This window comes from Typopeltis vanoorti, chromosome 16 (genome assembly GCF_054136105.1).
Source record: "Typopeltis vanoorti isolate ZY-2024b chromosome 16, IOZ_Tvanoo_1.0, whole genome shotgun sequence".
Taxonomy (NCBI): Eukaryota; Metazoa; Arthropoda; class Arachnida; order Uropygi; family Thelyphonidae; genus Typopeltis; species Typopeltis vanoorti.
Window position 1 is genome coordinate 19,032,143 of NC_143564.1, and position 27,961 is coordinate 19,060,103.

The 27,961-nt window shown below is 35.1% G+C and overlaps 1 protein-coding gene across 1 annotated transcript in view; it reads left to right on the forward strand.

The window, feature by feature from the left end:
- Positions 1–27,961, forward strand: part of LOC150097879 (uncharacterized) — a 365,709-nt gene that overhangs the window by 91,543 nt on the left and 246,205 nt on the right. The window contains exon 5 of the mRNA XM_090406619.1: positions 22,896–23,051. Within this exon, the coding sequence (XP_090262745.1) occupies positions 22,896–23,051 (156 nt within the window). The remainder of the gene's footprint in view (positions 1–22,895; positions 23,052–27,961) is intronic.

Consider the following 27,961-nt stretch of genomic DNA (forward strand, 5'->3'; position numbering starts at 1 on the left):
ATTATATACAGTTTGATTCTAGTGTGTTTCTTGTATTAGGGATGGCTTAAATATTCATTATGCCATTTACTTTGACAAAGTTTGATATTTTGGTGTCTACATCTTCTTCTTATGATAAATCACATCCCAAGTATCTGAAAGTATTTACTTGTTCTAATATTTTATTATCTATCACTGTTTTACTTCTTATTGGGTTTTCTCCTTTGAATGCCATTATTTTTGTTTTTTCTTTAGATATTGTCATATTATATTGTTTTGAGATATCATTTAATGACTTTAATGATCTTTGTAAATCATCTTCTGATATATCTAATACTATTTGATCATCTGCAAATTGTAGTGTATCTATTTTCATTTGTGGGATTATTTGTATACCAAATGGGTTATACTCAGTGGTGAGCTATGGAAATTTTAACAAAGGGCTCGCGTCGTCGAGAAAAAAAAATAAAAAATAAAAAATCCGTATTTCACACCAAAACTTTTATTAATACAGCTGGTGTACAAATTCCAATCAAAAAGTATGAAAGGACAATCAACCTCTAAAGAATAGCATTTTTAGACAAATATTTCATGATCTAAGCATGAAATATTTGCACACACAAGGGAGAAGGGTAAAGATAGCCCATGCACTTATTTTATTTTCAAGCTTGAGCGCATTCGTTATAGAGCAGTTGAAACAATAATTTCAAATAATCTATATACTGCCGAATAGACTAATTTTTGTTGGGTTAACATATGAGCTTGTCGCTAGGGGGCTCGCAAATTTGAGAAAAATTTAACAAAGCGCTCGAGTGAGCCCCTTATAGCTCACCACTGGTTATACTGTTTCCAGATTGTTATAATTTTATTTATATATAACTGGTAATTAGCTTACAAAATTAACAACACATATAATTTATTATGTGTGTTGTTAACACATGTAATATATATATGTGTTGTTAACAACACATATAATATATATTATATGTGTTCATATTTGTAGATTTAGGGACTCAAAAACACACGTGTTGAACAGATTATTTTATTAATTACAAATAAAATAAAACTTGATGTTTCGACCTCTATATCGAGATCATCATCGGAAGAATACAACTGTATGCAGAACCAACCTACATGCTCATGCTTTCTATACCAGTAAACTAAATCTACGTAGTTAATAAATCTTTTTTCTAGCCTGACCTCTAGTGATAGAAAAGAAAAACAAATGGAAAAAATAAAAAATAAAATAAATAAAATAAAATAATAATAATATATATATATATATATATATATATATATATATATTATAAATAAATAAATGCAACTACAATAAACTGTTAAAGTCCTCCTGTATTAATATTCTGGATAGTTACAAAATGATTTCTTTCAGTTGCTATTGAATGTTCTAAACACTTCACCAAGTCACCAGGTTGTCTTCTTGTAGTGGGAATTTTTCTAATGCTAGTTTAGGATGTTATATAGGTTGTAGATGGGTCCTCCACACATTCTTGAAATAGTGAGGCCATCATTTTTGTTGAGATTTGGGTTGTGTTTGAGCATTTCACAAGACTCTTTAAATTTTCTCTCAAACCAGGTTTTGGTGCGGTGTAGGGACTTGGTATTTTTCCAGTCAATTCTATAGTATGTTTGGAGTGCATGGTCAGAAAGGCCTGTTTTACCGAAGTGGAGGTATTTAATGTGTCGTTTGTGTTCGTCTTGTCTGATTGGGATAGTTCGCCCTGTTTCCCCTATGTATGGTATGTTACATGTGCAGTGTATTTTGTATACCCCTGGGTGTGCTAGGTGTGGAAGAGGATCTTTAGAGGAACTGAGTAGGTGTCTTAGCTTATTTGGGGGTTTAAAGGTGGTTTTAATGTTGTATTTGCGAAGTGTTCTGTCTATTTTTTCAGAAATGCCTCTAACGTAAGGAATGGCAATAGCATTCTTGAAATCTTTTTTGTTCTTACTGGTGTCTTTATGGAGGATCTTGTGAATAGTTTTTTTATTGTATCCATTTTTGATAAATGTTTGGTTGATGATTTTGTATTCTTGGTTTAGAGCCTGTTCATTTGAACAGATAGTTAGGGCTCTGTGTTTAAGGGTGCTTATGACATCTAATTTTTGTGTTGGGTGGTGGTAAGAATTTTTGTGTATGTATTGGCCTGTGTGTGTAGGTTTGCGGTAAACTGAGAAGGAGAGACAGCCAGAGGGAAGACGTGTGACAAGTGTGTCTAGGAAAGGAAGAGAGTCGTTTTTTTTCCATTTCAATGGTGAATTGGATACGTTTGTGTTGTTTGTTTAGGTGGCTAAGGAATGTATTTAGAGCTTCGCGGCCGTGGGGCCAAATGGCGAAAATATCGTCGACGTATCTGAGCCAGATTTTGGGCTTTAGACATGCTGTCTCTAGAGCCCGTTGCTCAAGGTCTTCCATATCAAAGTTAGCTATTGGGGGAGAAAGTGGTGAGCCCATGGCTGTACCTTCTTTTTGAAGGTAAAAATTGTTTTGCCATACGAAATATCCAGAGCGGAGTACGTGGGCAAAAAGGGCCGTGATGTCATGTGGGAATATGTTCTGTAGGAGCAAGATCGTTTCATTGATTGGGATATTGGTGAAAAGGGAAGTTATGTCAAAGCTGACTAATAAATCTTGGTCGGTGAGTGTAATGTTTTTGATTTTACTGATGAAATGTTGTGTATTTTTTATGTAGGAAGGGGACTGACCTACCAATTCCTTGAGTGTGGCAGCTAATTTTTTTGCTAAGTGATAATTTGGGCTGGCAGTTCCTTCAACGATTGGGCGAAGTGGTGTGCCAGATTTGTGTATTTTTGGCAGGCCATAAATTCTGGGCGCACGGGCATACTGAGGTATTAATTTTTTTGTCGTTTCTTCGGGCCATGTGTGGACGGATTTGATTAATTCAGTTGTTTTCTTTTTGTTACGTTTTGTGGGGTTGTAGTTAACCTTTTGGTAGGTGTTATGGTCCGATATTAACTGGTTCATTTTTTCTATGTATGTCGTACGGTCTAACAGGACGGTGGAATTGCCTTTATCGGCTTTCGTTATTATAATATCCTAGTTATTTTTTAAGGATTTAAGGGCTAGATTTTTGGTTTTGTTTATGTTGGTGTTTAGTTTTTTGTTAGAATTTAGTATACACGATGTTTCCATTCGTATTTTATCAGCCAGAATGGTGGGAAGGGATCGTAAACCTCTCTCGATATGATACACGATATCAAGTTTGTTCACTGACCTCTGAGCAATGGCATAGTTCAAACCTTTCTTTAGCAGCGAGAGTTCACCTTCGGTGAGAACGTGGTTTGATAGGTTGATAACTGAGCATTGATCCGATGGTGGTTGGTGGCTCCTAACATTGTTTGCGGGCGATTGGTTGCTCCTTATGACGTCGGTTTGTGGTTGGCTGTTTCTTTCGTAATGGCGTCTTGATGATCTTGTGCTTTTCTGTTGTTGTAGGGCTTGAAATTTCATTATTAGTTTTTCTTTATTTTTCAGTAGTGAGTGCTTGGCCGAGTCGTCGGTGATCCTATCTAGAATCTCCCAAATTTCTGGAATAACGTAGTCAGATAATTCAAATTTAAGTTGCAGAACTTTGGTTTGGGTGGATGCTAGATTTTTACGTGCCTCGTGGATTTGTTCTCGTAATAAGGCTTTTTCCAACCGGGCATAAATACGAAGTGCTTTGGTTGATTTAAACTTCTTCTTTAGTTTAATGCACTTTGGAATTATGTTGCTGTCTCTACATCGTTTCAAAAAGGCTAGTCGATTCGTTAATAAAGAAACACATATCTTCAGCTTACCGTAGAGGCTGCACTGCTTGTGGGTCACATCTCCATGGATTATGATAATTCTTTCTTTTAGGGTTACACGGTGATCAGCACTCATATTTGTAGATTTAGGGACTCAAAAACACACGTGTTGAACAGATTATTTTATTAATTACAAATAAAATAAAACTTGACGTTTCGACCTCTATATCGAGGTCATCATCGGAAGAATACAACTGTATGCAGAACCAAGCTACATGCTCATGCTTTCTATACCAGTAAACTAAATCTACGTAGTTAATAAATCTTTTTTCTAGCCTGACCTCTAGTGATAGAAAAGAAAAACAAATGGAAAAAAATGTATTGGCCCGAAGAAACGACAAAAAAATTAATACCTCAGTATGCCCGTGCGCCCAGAATTTATGGCCTGCCAAAAATACACAAATCTGGCACACCACTTCGCCCAATCGTTGAAGGAATTGACAGCCCAAATTATCACTTAGCAAAAAAATTAGCTGCCACACTCAAGGAATTGGTAGGTCAGTCCCCTTCCTACATAAAAAATACACATTTCATCAGTAAAATCAAAAACATTACACTCACCGACCAAGATTTATTAGTCAGCTTTGACATAACTTCCCTTTTCCCAATGTCCCAATCAATGACACGATCTTGCTCCTACAGAACATATTCCCACATGACATCACGGCCCTTTTTGCCCACGTACTCCGCTCCGGATATTTCGTATGGCAAAACAATTTTTACCTTCAAAAAGAAGGTACAGCCATGGGCTCACCACTTTCTCCCCCAATAGCTAACTTTGATATGGAAGACCTTGAGCAACGGGCTCTAGAGACAGCATGTCTAAAGCCCAAAATCTGGCTCAGATACGTCGACGATATTTTCGCCATTTGGCCCCACGGCCGCGAAGCTCTAAATACATTCCTTAGCCACCTAAACAAACAACACAAACGTATCCAATTCACCATTGAAATGGAAAAAAACGACTCTCTTCCTTTCCTAGACACACTTGTCACACGTCTTCCCTCTGGCTGTCTCTCCTTCTCAGTTTACCGCAAACCTACACACACAGGCCAATACATACACAAAAATTCTTACCACCACCCAACACAAAAATTAGGTGTCATAAGCACCCATAAACACAGAGCCCTAACTATCTGTTCAAATGAACAGGCTCTAAACCAAGAATAAAAAATCATCAACCAAACATTTATCAAAAATGGATACAATAAAAAAACTATTCACAAGATCCTCCATAAAGACACCAGTAAGAACAAAAAAGATTTCAAGAATGCTATTGCCATTCCTTATGTTAGAGGCATTTCTGAAAAAATAGACAGAACACTTCGCAAATACAACATTTAAACCACCTTTAAATCCCCAAATAAGCTAAGACACCTACTCAGTTCCTCTAAAGATCATCTTCCACACCTAGCACACCCAGGGGTATACAAAATACACTGCACATGTAACATACCATACATAGGGGAAACAGGGCGAATTATCCCAATCAGACAAGACGAACACAAACGACACATTAAATACCTCCACTTCGGTAAAACAGGCCTTTCTGACCATGCACTCCAAACATACCATAGAATTGACTGGAAAAATACCAAGTCCCTACACCGCACCAAAACCTGGTTTGAGAGAAAATTTAAAGAGTCTTGTGAAATGCTCAAACACAACCCAAATCTCAACAAAAATGATGGCCTCACCATTTCAAGAATGTGGAGGACCCATCTACAACCTATATAACATCCTAAACTAGCATTAGAAAAATTCCCACTACAAGAAGACAACCTGGTGACTTGGTGAAGTGTTTAGAACATTCAATAGCAACTGAAAGAAATCATTTTGTAACTATCCAGAATATTAATACAGGAGGACTCTAACAGTTTATTGTAGTTGCATTTATCTATTTATAATATATATATATATTATTATTATTTTATTTTATTTATTTTATTTTTATTTTTTCCATTTGTTTTTCTTTTCTATCACTAGAGGTCAGGCTAGAAAAAAGATTTATTAACTACGTAGATTTAGTTTACTGGTATAGAAAGCATGAGCATGTAGCTTGGTTCTGCATACAGTTGTATTCTTCCGATGATGATCTCGATATAGAGGTCGAAACGTCAAGTTTTATTTTATTTGTAATTAATAAAATAATCTGTTCAACACGTGTGTTTTTGAGTCCCTAAATCTACAAGTATGAGTGCTGATCGCCGTGTAACCCTAAAAGAAAGAAATATTATATGTGTTGTTAACAACACATATAATAATATATGTGTTGTTAACAACACATATATTATTGAGCCTGTGTAGCTCAGTGGATGTGGTGTTTGCACATCACGGCGCTTGGCCGCACGAAGGAAGACTTGATTTCGAGTCTAGTCGGCGACTAGAGGAAATTTTTCTAAGCCTTTTTTCGACCGGTTCCCGAGTTAGTCGATGTCTGGCACGGGCAAGCGGGTTTTTCGTCCCGTAAAGTCAAGAAAATCGACCGTAGAACCCACATTATTTCAGACAATAAAAATATATTGTGTTAGGGACCACGAGATGGCAGCACATTTGAGCCGTCTCTCTTCACTGTGGACCGCTTAATTAGTGATAGCCTTGGGCCATCTATCTCTGATTGGTACCGGTGGAGATTGAACTGCCCACTCAGTCTCCAAAAGTTAGATAGGGCTAAATGGCATTGCCTACTCCCCGTATAATGGAATAAAAAGGCGTTAGCTGATTTTTTTTTTTTATAAAGTATATTAATTAAAGGCAACTTTAATGAATAACTTCTGTATTTCGGCAACGTCACGTTGCCATCTTCAGGAACATAAAGATTAGGTATGTGCACACAGGCACTAACAAAAGCAAATGAGGAAGAAAGCAAGAAACTAATATTGTTTCTAAATTCCTAATGGTGTCCTTTGGTGGGCTAATTTGGTTGTCTTGGCCGTTGGGCTGAAGTTCTCATAATGTAAGTCTCCCAAATTTGGGGAAGTTTCATGCACCCAAATTTGTTGAGGTTTGGAACGTTTTTTAGAGCTGCTGATGATTCCTTGAATAATCTTTCGTACTTAAACTTGCTGCGGTGTATTATTTTAGTTTTCTTCCAACGAATTCTATGGTGGGTATCTAAGGCATGGTCTGTCAGCCCAGAGCGGCTGTACTGGTGAAACCAGATATAGTCTTTGTGTTCTGAAATCCTGATATTTGCTGTCCTGCCTGTTTGGCCAAAGTAGGACAATTTGCAGCTGCAAGGGACCTGGTATACACCAGGTAGGTCTAGGGGAAGTGGTTGGTCTTTGGTAGAACTGATAAGGGATGCCAACTTTTTATATGGTCTGTAACAAGAAGTAAGGTCATATTTTTTGAGGATATTGGTTATTTTCTCAGAGGTGCCCTGGATGTAGGGGATGGGGATAGATTTGGTGTAATCTTTATTGTGGAAGGGGGGAGGGGGGGGTTGTGGTTTACTGGTTTTAGTATTTTTTGGGGGTTATAGCCATTGGCTAAGAAAGTGTTGAGGATGTGGTTTAGTTCAGTGGTTAGGGCCTTGTCATCTGAGCAGATTAATTTTGCCCTGTTATATAGTGTTTTTATAACCCCATAATGTTGTGTGTGTGTGTGGGGGGGGATTCCTGGTGAATGTATCTGCCAGTATGGGTGGGTTTTCTGTAAACAGAGAAAACCAATGATCCATCAAGCTGGTGAGTGTCTAGGAAGGGGAGGGTGTTGTTTTCCTCTTTTTCTAAGGTGAACTGGACTCTGGGATGTTGGTTGTTTAAGTGTGTTAGGAAGTGTGTTTGTAGTCCTTTTGATTGAACACCACAGTGGTATTTCCCTTATCCACTTTGGTGATTACTATTTTTTTGTTTTTCTTCATTTCTAGTAGGGCTGCATATTCGTCTTTGAATAAGTTGGATTTTGGAGGTTTTGATTTAGTAAGAACACCAGCTACATCCAGTCTGACATTGTTGGCGATATGGTTAGGAAGATTGCAAATCCCACGTTCTATTTGGATCATGATTTCCTCGGCAGGTATTCTTTTAGGAGCTAGGGCGAAATTGTGGCCACGTGAAAGTGCAGTGAGTGCTTCAGGCTTTAAAACTACCAACGAGAGGTTTACAGTGTTGAGTGGTGACTGTGGTAAGGAAGTAGAATTCTTTATCAGGTTTTCGTATTTTTTCAAGTGCTGAGTATATATTTTTTTTGAATTCTTTTCTTACCGAAGCGCATGAGACATCATAAAGAATCGTCCAAAGATCATGGCCGAACGTATCTGAAAGCTCTTCCTCTAGCGCCCGTAAGGTGTTTTGTTTTCGTCGGCAAGGAGAACACGCATCGCGGTAATTTGTTCTCTTAATAGGGCGAAGCTAGTGCGATTGTAAATACGCAGAGCTTTCTGTGAAGTAAAACAGTGCTTCAATTTAACACAATTAGGGATTACCTTGTTATCCCGGCAGCGTTTTAGGAACATCAGACGATTTAGTTGCCTCGATATCTTCAACCTCATTTTGCCGTATTGACGGGCGTTTCATGCGATGGAATTTCTATGGATGATTGTAATTCTAGTAGCAAGGGTTATACGTTGATCATGCATAACTGGTAATTTGCTTATGGAATTAGCAACGCATATAAAGTATGTTAATTAAAGGCAACTTTAATGAATAACTTCTATATTTTGGCAATGTCACGTTGCCATCTTCAGGAACATAAAGATATGGTATGTGCACACAGGCACTAACAAAAGCAAATGAGGAAGAAAGCAAGAAACTAATGTTGTTTCTAAAGTCCTAATGGTGCCCTCTGGCAGGCTAATTTGGTTATCTTGGCCGTTGGGCTGAAGTTCTCAAAATGTAATTCTCCAAAATTTGGGGAAGTTTCATGCACCCAAATTTGTTGAGGTTTGGAATGTTTCTTAGAGCTGCTGATGATTCCTTGAATAATCTTTTGTACTTAAACTTGCTGCGGTGTATTATTTTAGTTTTCTTCCGACGAATTCTATGGTGGGTATCTAAGGCATGGTCTGCGAGCCCAGAGTTGCTGTTCTGGTGAAACCGTATATAGTCTTTGTGTTCTGAAATCCTGATATTTGCTGTCCTGCCTGTTTGGCCAAAGTAGGACAGTTGTTGTATCATTTGATGTGACAATTCATGTGACAATTGATGTACAATCAATTGTCACATGAATTGATTGTACATCAATTCGTGTACAATCTACTTACACTATACTGGCAACACACCATCACACATAAAAAACTCAGCCCACTTTAAAGCCAGTATAGAAAACCTCTCGCTTCAACACACTGACATAATGGTCAGTTTCGATGTCTCCTCTCTATTCACTGATGTCCCACACAAGGAAACTTTAGAGCTAATCCAAGCGAAGTTTCCTCCCGATATCTCAGCCCTATTTCAGTTCACAATGAACTCGGGTTATTTTGTTTGGCAAGGAAAATTCTATAAACAGATAAAGGGGACATCCATGGGTTTACCACTTTCCCCACCCTTGGCCAATTTCTTTATGGAGACCTTTGAAGAGAAAGCCTTAAACTCCGCCCCACAAAACCCCACTATTTGTCTTCGTTACGTGGATGTGTTTGCTATTTGGCCACATGGCTCAGACACACTCCACTCCTTCCTAACACACTTAAACAACCAACACCTCAGAGTCCAGTTCACCTTAGAAAAAGTGTAAAACAACACTCTCTCTAGACACTTTAATCACTCGCCAGCTTGATGGATCATTGGTTTTCTCTGTTTACAGAAAACCCACCCATACTGGCAGATACATTCACCAGCAATCCCCCCCCCCACAACATTATTGGGTTAAAAACACTATATAACAGGGCAAAATTAATCTGCTTAGATAACAAGGCCCTAACCACTGAACTAAACCACATCCTCAACACTTTCTTAGCCAATGGCTATAACCCCCAAAAAATACTAAAACCAGTAAACCACAACCCCCCCCTCCCCCCTTCCACAATAAAGATTACACCAAATCTATCCCCATCCCCTACATCCAGGGCACCTCTGAGAAAATAACCAATATCCTCAAAAAATATGACCTTACTTCTTGTTACAGACCATATAAAAAGTTGGCATCCCTTATCCGTTATACCAAAGACCAACCACTTCCCCTAGAGCTACCTGGTGTATACCAGGTCCCTTGCAGCTGCAAATTGTCCTACTTTGGCCAAACAGGCAGGACAGCAAATATCAGGATTTCAGAACACAAAGACTATATCCGGTTTCACCAGTACAGCCGCTCTGGGCTGGCAGACCATGCCCTAGATACCCACCAGAATTCGTTGGAAGAAAACTAAAATAATACACCGCAGCAAGTTTAAGTACGAAAGATTATTCAAGGAATCATCAGCAGCTCTAAGAAACGTTCCAAACCTCAACAAATTTGGGTGCATGAAACTTCCCCAAATTTGGGAGACTTACATTATGAGAACTTCAGCCCAACAGCCAAGACAACCAAATTAGCCCACCAGAGGACACCATTAGGACTTTAGGAACAATATTAGTTTATTGCTTTCTTCCTCATTTGCTTTTGTTAGTGTCTGCATGCACATACCATATCTTTATGTTCCTGAAGATTGCCTTTAATTAATATATTTTATATGCGTTGTTAATTCCGTAAGCTAATTACCAGTTATGTATGACCAACGTATAAGCCTTGCTACTAGAATTATTTATATATATGTTGAAAAGCAGAGGTGAGAGGATACATCCTTGTCGTACTCCTCTTGATATATCTTTCCATTCTGAGATGTGTTCTGATTTAACTGCTATTTTATTTCCTGTATATATTTTTTGTGGATGGAATTGATTTAGAATTGTAGAACAATTCATATATTTGGGAAGTAAAATGATGTAAGATTTGGACTGTAAAAAATAAATAAAGAATCAGGATTGCAAAGGGAAGAACAAATCTGAAGGTCATGGATAACATCTGGAAAAGTGCAGTGATCAGCCTGCAAACAAAACTAAGAGTACTGGAAACATGCATCTTTAGTGGTGTACTGTATTAATCTGAAACGTGGTAATAAATAAGGAATCAAGGAAAAGAATTTCGGCATTTGAAATAACTTGATACAGGGAGATTCTAAGAATAGGATGGGTACAGAAAAGCACAAATGAAGAGATCTATCGGAAGATACAACCAAAAGAGAATCTAATGCAAAAGATTATAAAAAGTAAGTTTTATAATCTTCCTTTTTATTCAAAGTAAAGAGCCAATAGGCTTCATTTCGGCGATGTAAAAACATTATTTAAATTAAGGGATATTAAATCCCATATTGTTTTAAAACCGAATAAGAAACTCAAAGATCGGAATCAAAGAGTTTCATGCCGAATATAGTAACTATAAATATATCGCCGACTATTATTAGCGTATGCTAAAGCACATAGGACAAACTAGGGCAACTCGTTGCAAAGGTGGAGAAAGTTCGGATCGCTATTCTTAGTATTTTCCATAATGTAAAACTCATCTCCTAGGAGATGTATGATGTTATACATTATGTTGGGAGGTCACTACCCAGACCGGTTTCGATCTTTATTGAGATCTCATCAGTGAGTAGCTAGACCAAAGTATAATACTAAGGGTATAGCGAAAAGAACTTATATACTCTGCTATACGAGTTGTCAAAAAGGTGCACCCATAAATTATTCAAAGCAAAGAGCCAGTAGGCTTTATTTCGTCAATGTAAAAACATTATTTAAATTAAGGGGATATTAAATCCCACATTGTTTTAAAACCGAATAAGAAACTCAAAGATCGGAATCAAAGAGTTTCATGCCGAATATAGTAACTATAAACATATCAGCGACTACTAGTGTGGTACAAACTAGGGCAACTCGTTGCAAAGGTGGTGAAAGTTCTGATCGCTGTTCTTAGTATTTTCTATAATGTAACACCCATCTCCTAGGAGATGGGTGTTACATTATGGAATTTATGGCACCTTTTTGACAACTCGTATAGCAGATTATATAAGTTCTTTTCACTATACCCTTAGTATTATACTTTGGTCAAGCTACTCACTGATGAGATCTCAATAAACATCGAAACCGGTGTGGGTAATGACCTCCCACCATAATGTATAACATCATACATCTCCTAGGAGATGGGTTTTACATTATGGAAAATACTAAGAATAGCGATCAGACTTTCTCCACCTTTGCAACGAGTTGCCCCAGTTTGTACTACGTGCTTTAGCTTACTCTAGTAGTCGCCAATACGTTTATAGTTACTATATTTGGCATGAAACTCTTTGAGTTTCTTATTCAGTTTTAAAACAATGTGAGATTGAATATCCCCTTAATTTAAATAATGTTTTCACATCGCCGAAATGAAACCTATTGGCTCTTTACTTTGAATAATTTATGGGCGCACCTTTTTGACAACTCGTATAGCAGAGTATATAAGTTCTTTTCGCTATACCATTAGTATTATACTTTGGTCCAGCCACTCACTGATGAGATCTCAATAAAGATCGAAACTGATCTGGGTAGTGACCCCCCACCATAATGTATAACATCATACATCTCCTAGGAGATGGGTTTTACATTATGGAAAATACTAAGAATAGCAATCAGAACTTTCTTCACCTTTGCAACGAGTTGCCCTAGTTTGTACTACGTGATTTAGCTTATGCTAGTAGTCGCCGATACATTTATAATTACTATGTTCAGCATGAAACTCTTTGATTCCGATCTTTGAGTTTCTTATTCGGTTTTAAAACAGTGTGGGATTTAATATCCCCTTAATTTAAATAATGCTTCCATTTTATAATTATTTGGACACATCTGTAGAATGAGTGAGGACTGGAAGATAGACATTTATGTTTGATATTATGGATGGTATAAATAGAAGAGGTAGATACAGAGAATGGATAGATGACATAAAGGACTGGTGTGGAATGGGTGTACAGAAACTGTGACCCAGTGCACTGGACAAAGAAAGGTGGAAGAAAATAGTAAAGGAGGCATGGGACACCAATGGACAGTGAGCCCATGGTTTGTGATAATGTATTTCTTGAATGGATTGTAAAAGTTGTTTTGGTATATTTAAATCGTTTAATATTTTAAACAATTTTTGTCTACTAATTTTGTCAAAGGCTTTATCATAAGCAATAAAGGCCACATGTGTTTCTTTTTGAAATTCTCTTGTATTTTCTATTAATAATTTTAGAGTAATAATTGGATCTATGCAGGATTGGCTTTTTCAGAAACCATTTTGTACTTCTAGTTTGTCCTCCACAATACTACTTAGCTTCTCTTTTAATATTCCTGCATATATTTTATATTCTCTATTTAACAGACTAATTCCCCTATAGTTATTGTAATCTTCTTTATTTCCTTTTTTATATATTGGGATAACCAGTGCTTTTTTCCAAGAGTTAGGAGTTTTTCCAGACATCCAAACCATATTAAAAAAAATTTCAGAAGTCTTTCATTAAATTTTTCACTTGCATTTTTGTATAGTTCTATATTTATATTGTCTTCTCCTGTTGTTTCCTATTTTTCATCATCTTTATTGTATTTTTCAGTTCTAACATTGTGATATTTTCTGTTAGGTCATTCTTTGTTTTATAAAATTTTATTTCATTGTTCCCAGAGATTTTGGATATAGGTCACTCATTTTTCTAAATCTATTGTTTGTATTTTTATCTTTTCTTTTATTTCTTTATTCGTGTATTTTATTACTTTATAGGTTTTGGGTTATGGCTTCAAAAATATATCCTTTTCTAGTTCTTTTATGAAATTGTTCCATCTTTCTCCCTCTCTCTCTATGTTTTTTCCTTATTTCTCATTTTGCAATTGCAGTTTCTTTTATACTCTATTTCTGCTTCTATTGTTTTGGAATTTAGCCATTTCTGATAACTCTCCTTTTTTGTTATTATTACATTTTCTATTTCTTTGTTCCAGTCTCTTAGTCCTCTTTTTCTAATCCATTTGCCCTTTATTCCTCAGTTTTGTGTTGCTGCTATTGTGAGAATTTGTTTCAGATTTTCCCATGCCTCTTCTATGTCACTTGATTCATGTGTGGTTTCTGTTTTTAAGTTTGTGCATTTTTGATATTGTTGTCTAACTTTGGGATCCTGTAATGAAGAAATTTTGTAATTTGGTTGATAAGAATTTTCAATTTTATGTATTTTTAGTCACTTTGGTTTAAATGGAATTTTTTCTGATACCATATAATGATCACAGTTTAATTCAAAGCGTCGATATGCTCTTACATCTAACAAATTAACTCAGCTAATTTAAAATTTGCAATAACGTAGTCAATTACTGATTTGTATCCTCTGGCTGACCAAATATATTTATGTATTTCCTTGTGTTTAAACACCAAATTCATTATTCTCATATTATTATAAATGACAAAATCATGCAGTCTGTGACCATTTTGATTCCCTAATAAAAATGGTCTTCGCCAAAATTACCTATGTTTTTTTTTGTTTTTTTTTGCATTTTTTCCCCCTATTCTGGCATTTAAATCTCCTGCTAGTAGTAAATAGTCAGTTTTCGTTTTATCTGCGGCATTCTGTAATTCTTTATAAAATAAATTACTGTCTTCTTCTTTTTCCTCTTCTGGTGCATATGCACCAATTATTGTTATGTGGTCTCTTAATGTCTTGAGTCTAAGTTCTATTAGTCTTTCATTCAAATAGTTATAATATACAATATCGTTCTTTATAGTATAATGAATAACTACTTTAACAGACTTTATATGACAATCGGCAATATGAAGACAAAGTCTATGAAATTAGGCAAGAATGAATTGGAAAATATCTATAGGACAAGTAAAACATTTCTGATCTCTAGGCACAATATTTAATGAAGATGGCACATTAAAAATAAAAATAGAGAATAGGATTAGCAAAGCTGGTATGATAGGAAGTCAGCTGAATAAATTTATAGAGAATAAAAAAGAAAATAGCCAAAATACCAAAGTAGCTATATACAAAGCATTGTTCAAAGCAGTTTTAACTTTTAGGTTAGAAATAAAGCAGTTGTTCAAAGATTGAACATTACAGATACGAGAGTTTGCGAAAAATTAAGTAGGGAACAGATGCTGTTGGTGGCCTCAGTCATATTAAAATGAATGATTTGACATAGGTAGTATTCAGGTGTATATGAGCAGAACTAATCTTGAGTGGTATGATCACTTAAACATGATGGAAAAGGAAAAGTTAGTAATATAGTTCTGTCATGTCTGCTAGGATGTTAGCAAAAAGACCTGAAGAAAGTCCAAGATCTGGATGAATTAATGCAGTTAGAAATGCCTTAGAAGACTGAAATATAATATATGATTGTATTGGAGTTCAAACAAATTAGATTAATTAGTGTTTTCAGGTAAATTGCCAATAGAAAGTTTGTAATTATTGTTATTATTATTATTATTATGATCCAGGCCTCCATGGAGTCAAAAGAATTGTTTAATAATTGGTGGATTTTTATATTGAGAATATTCATAGATATTATCATAACATTATTAATCCTACCATAGAGATGAACTCTGTTTCTAACAATTATTTTTTATTTATTTCCGAGTGTACCTATATATTTTATATGCATAAGGATTCACTCCAATTGGTGCAATGATCTTAACTCTTTCAGAATCCAAGTAATCACTGACTCAAGACCAAAATACAAAATAAACACATTTAATATAGCAAAAACAATATATATATATACACTTCAAACAAATATTACATAACTAATTACAAAATTAATTGGATCCAAGGCCTTTTTAAAATAAACTTACACTTAAGACTAGACTAAACACTTTGTTTGCACAATCACAAAAATGTTCATAGCCAGTTTCTTTCTCTGTCAAGGCCCTTTTCTGAAGATATATAACTCCATTCTTCATTTTTACAGGATCCTTTCTCATCACTTATGTGGCACACATTAATTCTTCCGAACTTAATTCCATCTCTTTTCTTCAGTAGAAATAATAGTCAGATCTGGCGTCCTTAATACAGATGAAACTTCCTAATCAGAGTTTTCTTGAACATTCCTTTAGAACGTAAATAGCAAATTCTTCTTTTATTCACTAAATGCTTATTGACAGTCTTAACTCTTCCAATAAAAAAAACTTACAGTTCTACGATTCCCTTTTCGGAATCTACTATTAATCTTTCAATTCTCCATTATTCCATTTAAGACGCATATAGCAATATTTTCCTTTTATTCATCAATACTTATTCCACTTTGAAACTTAATAGTTCCATGATTCCTTTTACGGAATATACTATTAATTTTTCTCCGACTGCCACATAAAAAACTTAAGTTTCTCCGAACCTAAATACCTGCTGGCCTGTGTTCTAAATTCCTTCCCGAAAGCTCTCTTGTTTATAGCCGTTACTCAGATACCCAACGCTTTCCTTGTCAGCTGTCAATCACACATCAAATTTCTCGACGAGCATGCGCACTCCTCGAAAATGGCAAGCGAGAAACTAGGTGTATTGGCTGGCACGTTGTCTCCGTTAGCGACAAGAGAAAATGTCTTCATAAAAACACAACTTTTGATAATTTTAAATTACGATAAAATTCTTGTAAGTAATACAAATATCAAATCTGGTAAGTACATCAATTTTTTGACTTCTTTACATATCACTTTTGACAAAACAATTTCCATAACAGGCACATCGCAAGTGCCGACAATGCGTGTTATGAAAACAAAACTAATAAACATTTTAACATAAACAATACGTAAAAATATTCAGAATTTTAATTATGATTATTTTTACAGAATCATTGTGGTAGGTCCTTCCTAGGAAACACAAAGTCTATCATACCACTCCTTGAATTCATTGACCGTTCTTGCTCTCACCACTCTATCAGGCATTGCATTCCACAGTTCAACCACCCTCCATACAAAGAAACCACTTCTCACCCTCTTGCTCACAGCTTCCTTTCATAATTCCAGGGATGGAATTCCCAAGTGTCAACCCAGTAACTACCTCTCAACAGTTTAAAAGTCTCAATCATATCACCTCTCCTTCTTCTATCTACCAAACTCTGTAGTCCACATTCCCTCAGCCGATCCTCATAACTAACATTGTACAGTCCTGAAACCATCTTTGTTATCCACCCCTGTACCTTTCCACAGTTCATTTATCCCCTTCAAATGAGTCGAGTACAAGCCTTCAGGGATCTTTAACTAAATTGGATAACTACTAACATATTTAGTAATATCAGTAATAAAAAGATAAAACTGTGAAAATATTCATGAACATGGAAAACATAAACTGCATTATCAGTGGAATATGTGACAATCTTTAGTGAGGATGACAAATTAAATATGGAAATATGAGGATCATTTCAGAAGCTCTGCATACTATGCAGACATGCTTGGCCAGTGGATTGATGTAATACATTTTTGAAAATTATGGAGACAACTATCGTGTTTGAATAAAAACTTTAGTTTAATATAACTAAAATCTACATTTGACATTTCGACCTTTATGTCAAGGTCATCTTCTGGAGCATACAACTATACACAGAAAACAAGCTACACTACAATCAAACTGGTTTGTTAAAGTTACTGACCAACCGCTACAACAATTGTTGGCCTGACCTCTAGTGAAAAAAAAAAAAAAAGAAATTATACATCAATGCTAGAATCCTATTATTAGTGTTATCTGTTTGTTGTAGACATACATTGGGCACAACAACAAGTCTATGTATCTATCTATATACATATATTAACATCATGATTATACATGTGTATTCCAGCCAGTTGGTATATGGAATGGTTTCTAATACTAGCTGAAGATTGGCTAGAGTCCTGACTTATGCTGGATCTTATATATTAGATGGGCTGAATGTGTGCTATCCAGATCCTTGGAATTTTCATGCCATCTTTGTTGTTGATATTTGGGTGGTTTATCAGGATTTTACAGGCTTCCTTAAATTTCCTTTCATACCAGGTTTTTGTGTGGTGTAAAGAGTGGGTGTTTTTTTAGTTGATTTGGTGTAAGGTGTTGAGCGCATGATCTGAGAGGCCTGCTTCACCATAATGGTTATATTTAATGTGTCTAATGTGTTGTTTTTTGCGTATAGGGATTGTCTGTCCTGTTTTTAAGGGTGTTAATGACTCCATAATTTTGTGATGGGTGGTGGTATGAATTAGCATGTATGTATTAACCAGTGTGTGTCAGTTTTCGGTAGATCGTGAAGGATAGACTGCCTGAAGGAAGACGTGTGACTAGTGTGTCTAGGAACGGGAGTGAGTTTTGATTTTCGATTTCAATGGTAAATTGTATGTGTTCATGTTGTTTGTTCAGGTGGCTAAGGAATGTGTTTAGCGTTTGTTGCCCGTGCAGCCAGATTGTGAACATGTCGTCAACGTATCTAAGCCAGACTATCGGTCTTAGCGTGGCAGAATCATGCGCTTTGCTCAAAGGTTTCCATGTAGAAGTTAGCAATTGGGGGGGGGGGATAGTGGTGAGCCCATGGCTGTACCTTCTTTTTGTAGGTAAAATTTGTTTTGCCACACGAAGTAAGCGGACTTTAGTACGTGGGCAAAGAGGGCCGTAATGTCGGGCAGAAATTTGTTCTGCAGTAGGAGAATTATGTCGTTGATGGGGACATTAGTGAAAAGGGCAGAAACGTCGAAACTGACTAATAAGTCGTCTTTGTCGAGTGTTATGTTTTTAATTTTGTTTATAAAGTGTTGTGTGTTCTTTATGTAGGAGGGGGAATGACCTACCAACTCCTTGAGTGTTGACGCTAATTTCTTGGCTAAGTGATAATTGGGACTGTCTATTCCTTCCACAATTGGTTGAAGGGGAACATTTTGTTTGTGTATTTTTGGGACCCCATATATTCTGGGGGGACAGGCATAGTGGGGTTTGAGTTTTTTAACCGTGTCTGGTGGCTAAGAGGTGATGGACTTGAGTAATTTCTCTGTTTTATCCTTTATCCTGTTTGTTGGGTTATAATTTACCTGTTTATATGTGTTGTTATCGGCTACTAGTTGATTCATCTGAAGTATGTATGTTGACCTGTCAAGGATGACAGTGACATTGCCTTTATCTGATTTCGTTATTATTATGCCTTGGTTGGATTTTAATGACTTAATTGCTGCTAGTTCTATTTTTGTGAGATTGTTCTGTATGGTTTTCTTAATGTTTAGAGAACATTACATGTTTCTAATTGTAATTTATTGGCTATATTGTTAGGTAGGGACCTGATGCCTCTTTCTATGTGGTAGATTTATTGTTTACATTGATAGGTTGATCGCATGGTTCTTGCTTGCCGGTGGTTGGTCGCTCCTTGTCTCCCTTGTTTATTGTTCATTGTTGGTGTTTATCAGGTAGGAGGTCTCCAGATTGGATGGATTCCTGTGATTGGCTGCCATATTTCGCCGTTGTTTCAAACTGTGGAATTTGGTCTTGAGTTTTTCTTTATTCTTTTCCAGGGTATATTTGGCTGAATTGTCAGTAATTCTTTCAAGTACTTGTAGAATGTCTGGATTAATATAGTTCGATAGTTCAGATTGCAATTTTGAAACCAGATTTTGTGTTATTGCTAGGTTTTGGCGGGCTGTTTGGATCTGTTCTCTGAGCATTGCTTTTTCTGTGCGGTCATAAATACGGAGAGCTTTAGTGGATGTAAATTTCTTTTTTAGCCTGATGCAGATAGGAATAAGGATATTGTCTCTGAATCTCTTTAAAAAGGCCAGCTGATTGATCAAGAGGGAAATACGTATCTTTAGCTTACCATAACGATTGCAGCACTTGTGAGTATCATTTCCATGAATGATCTGAATCCTTTCTTTTAAGCTTACACGGTGATCTGAATGCATTTTTGAAAATTATGGAGACAACTACCGTGTTTGAATAAAAACTTTAGTTTAATATAACTAAAATCTACATTAGACGTTTCGACCTATGTCAAGGTCATCTTCTGGAGCGTATAACCATACACAGAAAACAAGCTACACTACAATCAAATTGGTTTCTTAAAGTTACTGATCAACCGCTACAACAATTGTTGGCCTGACCTCTGGTGGTGGTGGGAGGGAAATTAATTGTTATATTAAACTAAAGTTTTTATTCAAACACGGTAGTTGTCCCCATAATTTTCAAAAATGCATTCGGATCACCGTGTAAGCTTAAAAGAAAGGATTGATGTAATAGTTTCCAACTGATGTAACCTTTACATCAGTTGTAAGTTACACCTGAATAAAAAAAAGTTGTGTGCTCATTTTCTGTTTCTAGTGTTTGTTCATAAAAATATAACTTCAAAATGGAGGAAGAATATGCAGATCAGATATCATTCATTTTGTTGCTGAGATGATATGTTTTGGGTTGGAATGGTGAAAGAGTTGGAAATGTTTGGTTTGATTGATATGTTGACAATTAGTGTGAACTTCTTATGATGCATCTTCTGACTTCAAGGAGGTTTGTTAATGATAATAGAAAAGCATTTGTTGCAAATTCAGCAGTGATTATATCATGTGAATTTTAAATAAAATATTGCAGACTTCAGCATTTATATAAACTGTACAGGTAACCCTTGTATAATGCAGATATTAGGTTCCATACAAATGCTGCATTATATAAATTGCATCATGTGAGACTCAGATCATATAGAAAAAGTAGGGTTATGTTTCGAAATTAATTTTTTTAATTATATAAACAATAATGACATACTCAACAAAATATATTTTATTTAATTCAGGTAATTCATGTAAGTTTAGAAAACATATAAACTATGAAACAAATGCATAGTATAAACTTATAAAATTACAAATTGCACATAAACTTCATTGCACATAATGCATAAATGTTTTCGGCAAAATAAAATAAAGTGCATATTTTAATCGTTGTCACTGTTTTCAAAACATACATTTCAAAAAAATGTTTCAAAACAAACATTTCGTAGATATTCTTTATTTATGAATGGTCGGGCGTAGTCATCACTTGATATCTCTTGGACATCATTTGTAAAATTTTCATGCATACTTTGGCTGATCTAATTATCAAGAAGTCAGCAATGAGACCTTGCTTACCACTATGCTGCAATTTTTTATTAAGTTCATAATATGGAGCTAAACAAATATCCAATTGTCTCATGAATTTTCCAGAGCGCTCCATTCAGGAATCATTATCCATAAAATAACTTCCAAACTTTCTTGCCAAGTCCAATCCTTCTGCTAATTTCTTTAAACTGAATTCTTTAACGGATTCATCACAATTAGAATCTTTGACAGAACTTTTCCCGCCATTTGGTTTGACGTCATCTATTTATTGTACTAGTTCCTTCTAATTTAAATCTATTTCTCCATCAATTAATTCACTAATTTCATTTTCAACCGTATTGCAAAAGCCCGCTAAGTGGCCATTACTATAAAAATAATTTTTTTACATAAAAAAAGCATTACGTATTGTATGTAACTCACCTGAAAATAAAGTGCTCAGCTTGAGATTAACACACTTATTTCTTAAATATAAAGAGCCACTAGGCTTCATTTCGGTGATGTAACATTATTTAAATTAAGGGTATATTAAATTCCACATTGTTTCAAAACTGAATAAGAAACTCAAAGATCGGAATCAAAGAGTTTCATGCCGAATATAGTAAACTATAAAAGTATTGGCGACTACTAGCGTAAACTAAAGCACATAGTACAAACTAAGGCAACTCATAGCAAAGGTGGGTAAAGCTCTGATCACTATTCTTAGTATTTCCCATAATGTAAAACACATCTCCTAGGAGATGTATAATGTTATACATTATGGTGGGAGGTCACTACCCAGACCAGTTTCGACCTTTATTAAGGTCTCATCAGTGAGTAGGCAGACTAAATTAATACTAAGGGTATAGCGAAAAGAACTTATGCACTTTGCTATACGACTTGTCAAAAAGATGCGCCCATTAAATTTCTTAAATATAAAGAGCCAATAGGCTTCATTTTGGCGATGTAACATTATTTAAATTAAGGGAATATTAAATCCCACATTGTTTAAAAACCGAATAAGAAACTCAAAGATCGGAATCAAAGAGTTTCATGCCGAATATAGTAAACTATAAAAGTATCGGCGACTACTAGCATAAGCTAAAGCATGTAGTACAAACTAGGGAAACTTGTTGCAAAGGTGGAGAAAGTTCTGATCGCTATTCTTAATATTTTCCATAATATAAAACTTATCTCCTAGGAGATGTATGATGTTATATATTATGGTGGGAGGTCACTACCCAGACCAGTTTTGATCTTTATTGAGATCTCATCAGTGAGTAGCTAGACCAAAGTATAATACTAAGGGTATAGCGAAAAGAACTTATATACTCTGCTATACGAGTTGTCAAAAAGGTGCACCCATAAATTATTCAAAGTAAAGAGCCAATAGGCTTCATTTTGGCGATGTAAAAACATTATTTAAATTAAGGGGATATTAAATCCCACATTGTTTTAAAACCGAATGAGAAACTCAAAGATCGGAATCAAAGAGTTTCATGCGAAATATAGTAAACTATAAAGTATCAGCGACTACCAGCGTAAGCTAAAGCATGTAGTACAACCTACGTATTACCAAACTATGCATTGCCATTCGGTTTTGAAACAATGTGGGATTTAACACTTATGATTTTTAATGTGCTTTCCTGGCAGCAAACGACAATTCTCAACAATAAACACTTTATACAGTAAACAATTGATGCACATGTGTGCTAAAGGGTATTTCCCCTAACATAAATTCGATACTGATAACTACATTTGCGATATGGGCAGACTCAAATTTAACGAAGATACAATTTGATTTTTATGTCGCGTGGTGAAAAATATATGAAAAGATTAAGGGTTTCTACAATTTGTAGACTGTGTTATATCGAAACTGCATTGTATAAGTACCGCGTTGAACAAGGGTTACAACAATTTGTAGACCGCGTTATATCGAAACAGCATTATATATGTACCGCATTATACGAGGGTAACCTGTACTAAAATGCAAAATTTGAGAGTACTCTCTAACAAAATGCTTAATCAGTAAAATACACTTTAAAATACATAAAATTCATTTTAAATATTCTTCATAGTGCGACAACTTGAGTTCATATTGATTTTTAATACTTTGTGAATTTTAGGAAAAACAGGAAATGTATGCACAAATAGTATATAAAGACTCTAAAATTATGGAACTGAACAGCTGTATATTAGAACAGGAAAGACATATAATGGACTTGCAAGAACACATTAAAGAAAAAGATGCAGTTCTTCAAGCTAGAAATCAAGCTATACATGTAAGTTTATACTGTATTATACTGCATTTATATTTAATATTTTATATGTATTATAACTTCTATAAAGACATAGAGAATGAAAATTTTTAATTTATAACCTGGCAATGTTGAACATTGCCAATATGATATTGCATTTATTATAAGCTAATTTTTTATTTTTATTAATATTTCTAAAATAAATGCATAATTATTTTTATAAAGTATAATAAATTTAGTTTAATCCTTTATCCAGGTGTAAGCAAACAAAGTTTGTGCCTGAAGTATCTTCAGGACTGAGGCAACTCGCGGTAAAGGTGGACCAAACTCTCATCACTCCTTGTTTTAGTATCTTCCATAATGCAAAGCACATCTCCTTGCAGATATGTATAATGCTATGCATTAAGGGAAGGGCCACTACCCAGACCGGTTTCGACCTTTATCGAATGTTCAAGTACAGGTCAAACTCCAAAAGCTCAGCGTTATTCCCCTCAGTAACAGGCTCACCCTGCCACTGAAAAGAACTCTCAGAACTGGTTGGCTCTACACCGTGGCAGGCTTACCCCACTACCGAGCAGAGCCGCTCATTTGCTCATATGTCATCTGAGGGATAACAGCAACAGCTGTGCCTCAGTTAACTTCATGGGCTACACCATTGCCACTCATTACCCCCCCCACCACCACCACCACTATCCAGGACCTGGGTGACAGCAGTAGCTGAGCCTCAGTTAAAACTTCATGGGCTACAGCATTTTCATTCATCACCCAAGCTTCCAACTGGTTTCGACCTTTATTGAGGTCTCATCAGTGGGAGCCAGATCCAGAAGTGGTGATACTAAGGCAGAAGCAATGGAGAAGTCATATTTACCTATACGAGTTACCAAAAGGTGTACCACCTTATTATTAAATTACTCTAGATTTAAAGATAAAGGATTAAACTAAATTTATTATAGCCTAACCAAATGGGTTAGGCTATAATAAAATGGGAAAAAAACTTCCAGCATCTTTCTCTAAATCCAGAGTAATTTAATAATAAGGTGGTACACCTTTTGGCAACTCATATAGGTAAATATGACTTCTCCATTGCTTCTGCCTTAGTATCACCACTTCTTGGTCTGGCTCCCACTGATGAGACCTCAATAAAGGTCGAAACCGGTCTGGGTAGTGTCCCTTCCCTTAATGCATAGCATTATACACGTCTGCAAGGGGATGTGCTTTGCATTATAGGAGATACTGAAGCAAGGAGTGATGAGAGCTTGGTCCACCTTTACCAAGAGTTACCTCAGTCCTGAAGATACTTCAGGGCCAAACTTTGTTTGCTTATACATGGATAAAGGATTAAACTAAATTTATTATAGTCTAAACAAGTGGAAAAAAAAAACTTCCAATATTTTTATAAAGATTATTATATATCAAGCATTATTATATAACAATACACATTACATAGGAAAAAAGTCACTGTTTTACTTATTACAATAATCTACACTGTTTTAAATTTCAAATTTTATTACTGAAATAGAGAGAGAGATGATGCATACACTGATACTTTTGTATTACAAATTATTAATAGTACAAAGGAATGGAAATTATTATTTTTTTATCCATTACTTAATCATCAATCTATCTATTGCTTGTATAAAATTAATTTTCATTAAATTTTCAAGAGTAACTTACATTTTATAGTAATATTATTCTTGAGTTAGACAAGAGGAATGGATATACCATAATACTTTTGAACTTTACTAATACTTTTGACAGGATATATCATGGAAGGCTCTTGCATAAGTTTCAGGATATGTGATTGAACTATAAGCTGTTAGCTTGGATAAGAGTGTCGTTGACTGACAGATATCAAAAGGCAGCATATCGGGGAGGGGGGGATGAGTCTGCAAGATTTAAGGTGACCAGTGGTGTTGCCCTAGGTATCAGTCCTTAGTCCATTGTTAATCATTCATTATCAACACTAGGAAGGATTTGACAGGGTAATCAGGAATGTGACATCAGTCACATCCAAAATCCTCAACTTTTTTCCTGTGGAGATAGATTCATCCTTCCCGATTTTATACAAGTCCCTTACTTGTTTTATCCATTCCTGATCTTCTGATGCCTTCTGAATAGCAATTCTTCACATTAATAATGGATTCCAGGTACTCTAGCTTGCCGACTTCCTTCATTTTTTTTTCTACATTAAGGCACAATTGTTTCTCAGGAGCTTTCCTATCTGTATTTCCTTTAAAAAAACTGTAATGTTTTTCTTGCATGAATTGAGATAATGTCCTCTGATCTCATTAACTTTCAAGGATTTGTCCTAGTTTTTTTGTTGTCATTACAGAGGAGTACTGTATCATCAGCATACCTCAGATTACTTATCAATCTGCTGCCTGTCCTGTGAAAAAATCATCTAGTACTACAAGCATGATGTTTTTAGCATAGATACTAAACATATGAGGAAAAAGTAGACAACCTTTTCTAACTCCCTTGCCAACCCCCCCCCCCCCTCAATGAGGTTCTAACATGCAGGCTATTTAATGGACTTCTTTATTATCTCTTTAATTATGACCGATCTGATATTTCATACATTCTGAATTCCTCTCATTTAATTATCCCTTTAATTTGTAAATATCTCACAGCTTTAAATGTTGTAGGATTGTGGAAGAGATGATGTTTTTTCTTACATTCTAGTGGTATACTGAAAGGATGTATTAAATGAGTGAATGGGATAAAAGTGAATTATGTATGTGCAAATATTTATGTTGTAGGATTGTGGAAGAGATGATGTTTTTTCTTACATTCTAGTGGTATACTGAAAGGATGTATTAAATGAGTGAATGGGATAAAAGTGAATTATGTATGTGCAAATATTTATGTTGAACAATGTTGGTAAGCAGGTGGAGCAAATTAAATAATATATATATGTTTGTGTTTGTGAGGGATGACTTACATGAAAGGTCATCATCTGGAGTATACACATATACTCCAGATGATGACCTTAACATAAAGGCTGAAACATTGGGAAATTGAAGTAATTATTTCAAACACGATTATTAATGTGTCTGAAATGAATGATGATTCACTGTGTAACACTAAAGGAAAGGATGAACTGCTCGTTAAATATATCTATTATATCCTCTGCAGCAGTTGTTCTTATACCAATTTTTCACATGGCTGGCAACCACCCAGGTAATCACTTCATTCATTTTCACCAACCAGAGGAAGAATTGACACCTCATATAAAATAACATCCTCTGATGAGATGATTAAATTGAAGACTTTGTATACTGTATGAGGTAGTTATACCTCAAAACTTGAGAAATTCACATTTTCTTTACTTCCAGTTGCTATCTCTCATCATTCCAGTCCTCCATTTACTGCTGTGCCTGTTAAAAACCATAGCAATAGCTGTTCAATATCTCTTTTTAGTACAACTGCTTACACATGGACCCTATTTCTCCTCTTCCTCTTTTACCATCAACCTCTGTAGCAGCCTTCTTCATAACATGTTTCCCAACAACTTCAACCTCCAGCTTGTCAAGAAAAATGTCAGATTTCTTCTTTCTCAACCCTTATTTATCCATGCCTCATACAAATCACTGATGCATTAGTGTTTTGTTCTTTTACCTCGTGTGTGTGGAATAAATATAAAAAAATCAAGTATAGCATGAATTTATTAATGGGATGGTCGTCTTTAAGGATGAGTGGTTATAAGTTGCATACATCATATGCATACATCATACATCATATGAGGACTGACTATATATATTTTTTCTTTTGGAGTTGTTTATACAGTAAAGTACTGCTATGAATGACTACCAACACCTAAGCCTGTTATTACATTTATGGGAATAAGATACTAAAATATGAAAATATTCCATGAAAAGAAAACAAAAAGGAAGGAGGGGGAAGTAATAATAATAACTAAAAACCAGTTTAACATTTAGTTTGTGTGTGTATAAAACAGAGAGAGATTTAGTGCAGGCAAAACTAAGGTTTCCACCAAACTGGTTACAAAAATACAAAAAAAAAAAAACAAACTAGAGAAACAAAATCTAATTACAAAGTAAGACTACTAAATGATTCAAGTATAAGACATTTATACCAACAGATGATTAATAATTAATAATTACTTAGAAAAAATACAAGAAAATGAAGACATTGAGAAAGAATGGAATAATATAAAAGAAATTATTGCATTAGCAGCATATGAAAGTCTACGAACACACAAAAAATATCATAAAAATTAAAAAAATTACACATATGGGACAATGAAATAAAAACAATAATTGAAAATAAAAGATGGCCTTTAAAAGATGGTTAAGTAGCAAAAAAACAAGAATATGAAATTGAATATAAAAAAAAGATGAGCAATAGCCAAAAGAGAAACCAGAAAGAGACACAGAGAAAGCTGGGAAAAATTTGTATCATATCTAGAAAATGACATATACAAAATAAGACTCAATGCATATAAAATAGTAAAACACATGAATGCAGATAAACTGCAAATATAAATTGCAAAATAGATGTAAAAGAATTCTTGGATTACTTCAGAGATCTTTGGACAGATAATACTAATATCAAAAAAAATTATACCAAACACTTACAAATTACTTAAATATAAAGAGCCAATAGGCTTCATTTTGGCGATATAAACATTATTCAAATTAAGGGGATATTAAATCCCACATTGTTTTAAAACCGAATAAGAAACTCAAAGATTGTAATCAGAGAGTTTCATGCCGAATATAGTAAACTATAAAAGTATCGGCAGTTACCAGTGTGAGCTAATGCAAGTAGTCCTAGTACATAGTACAATCTCAGGCAACTCGTTGCAAAGGTGGGGAAAGTTCTGATCGTTAATCTTGGTATTTTCCATAATGTAAAAACACATTTCCTAGGAAATGTATGCTGTTATTACATTATGGTGGGAGGTCACTACC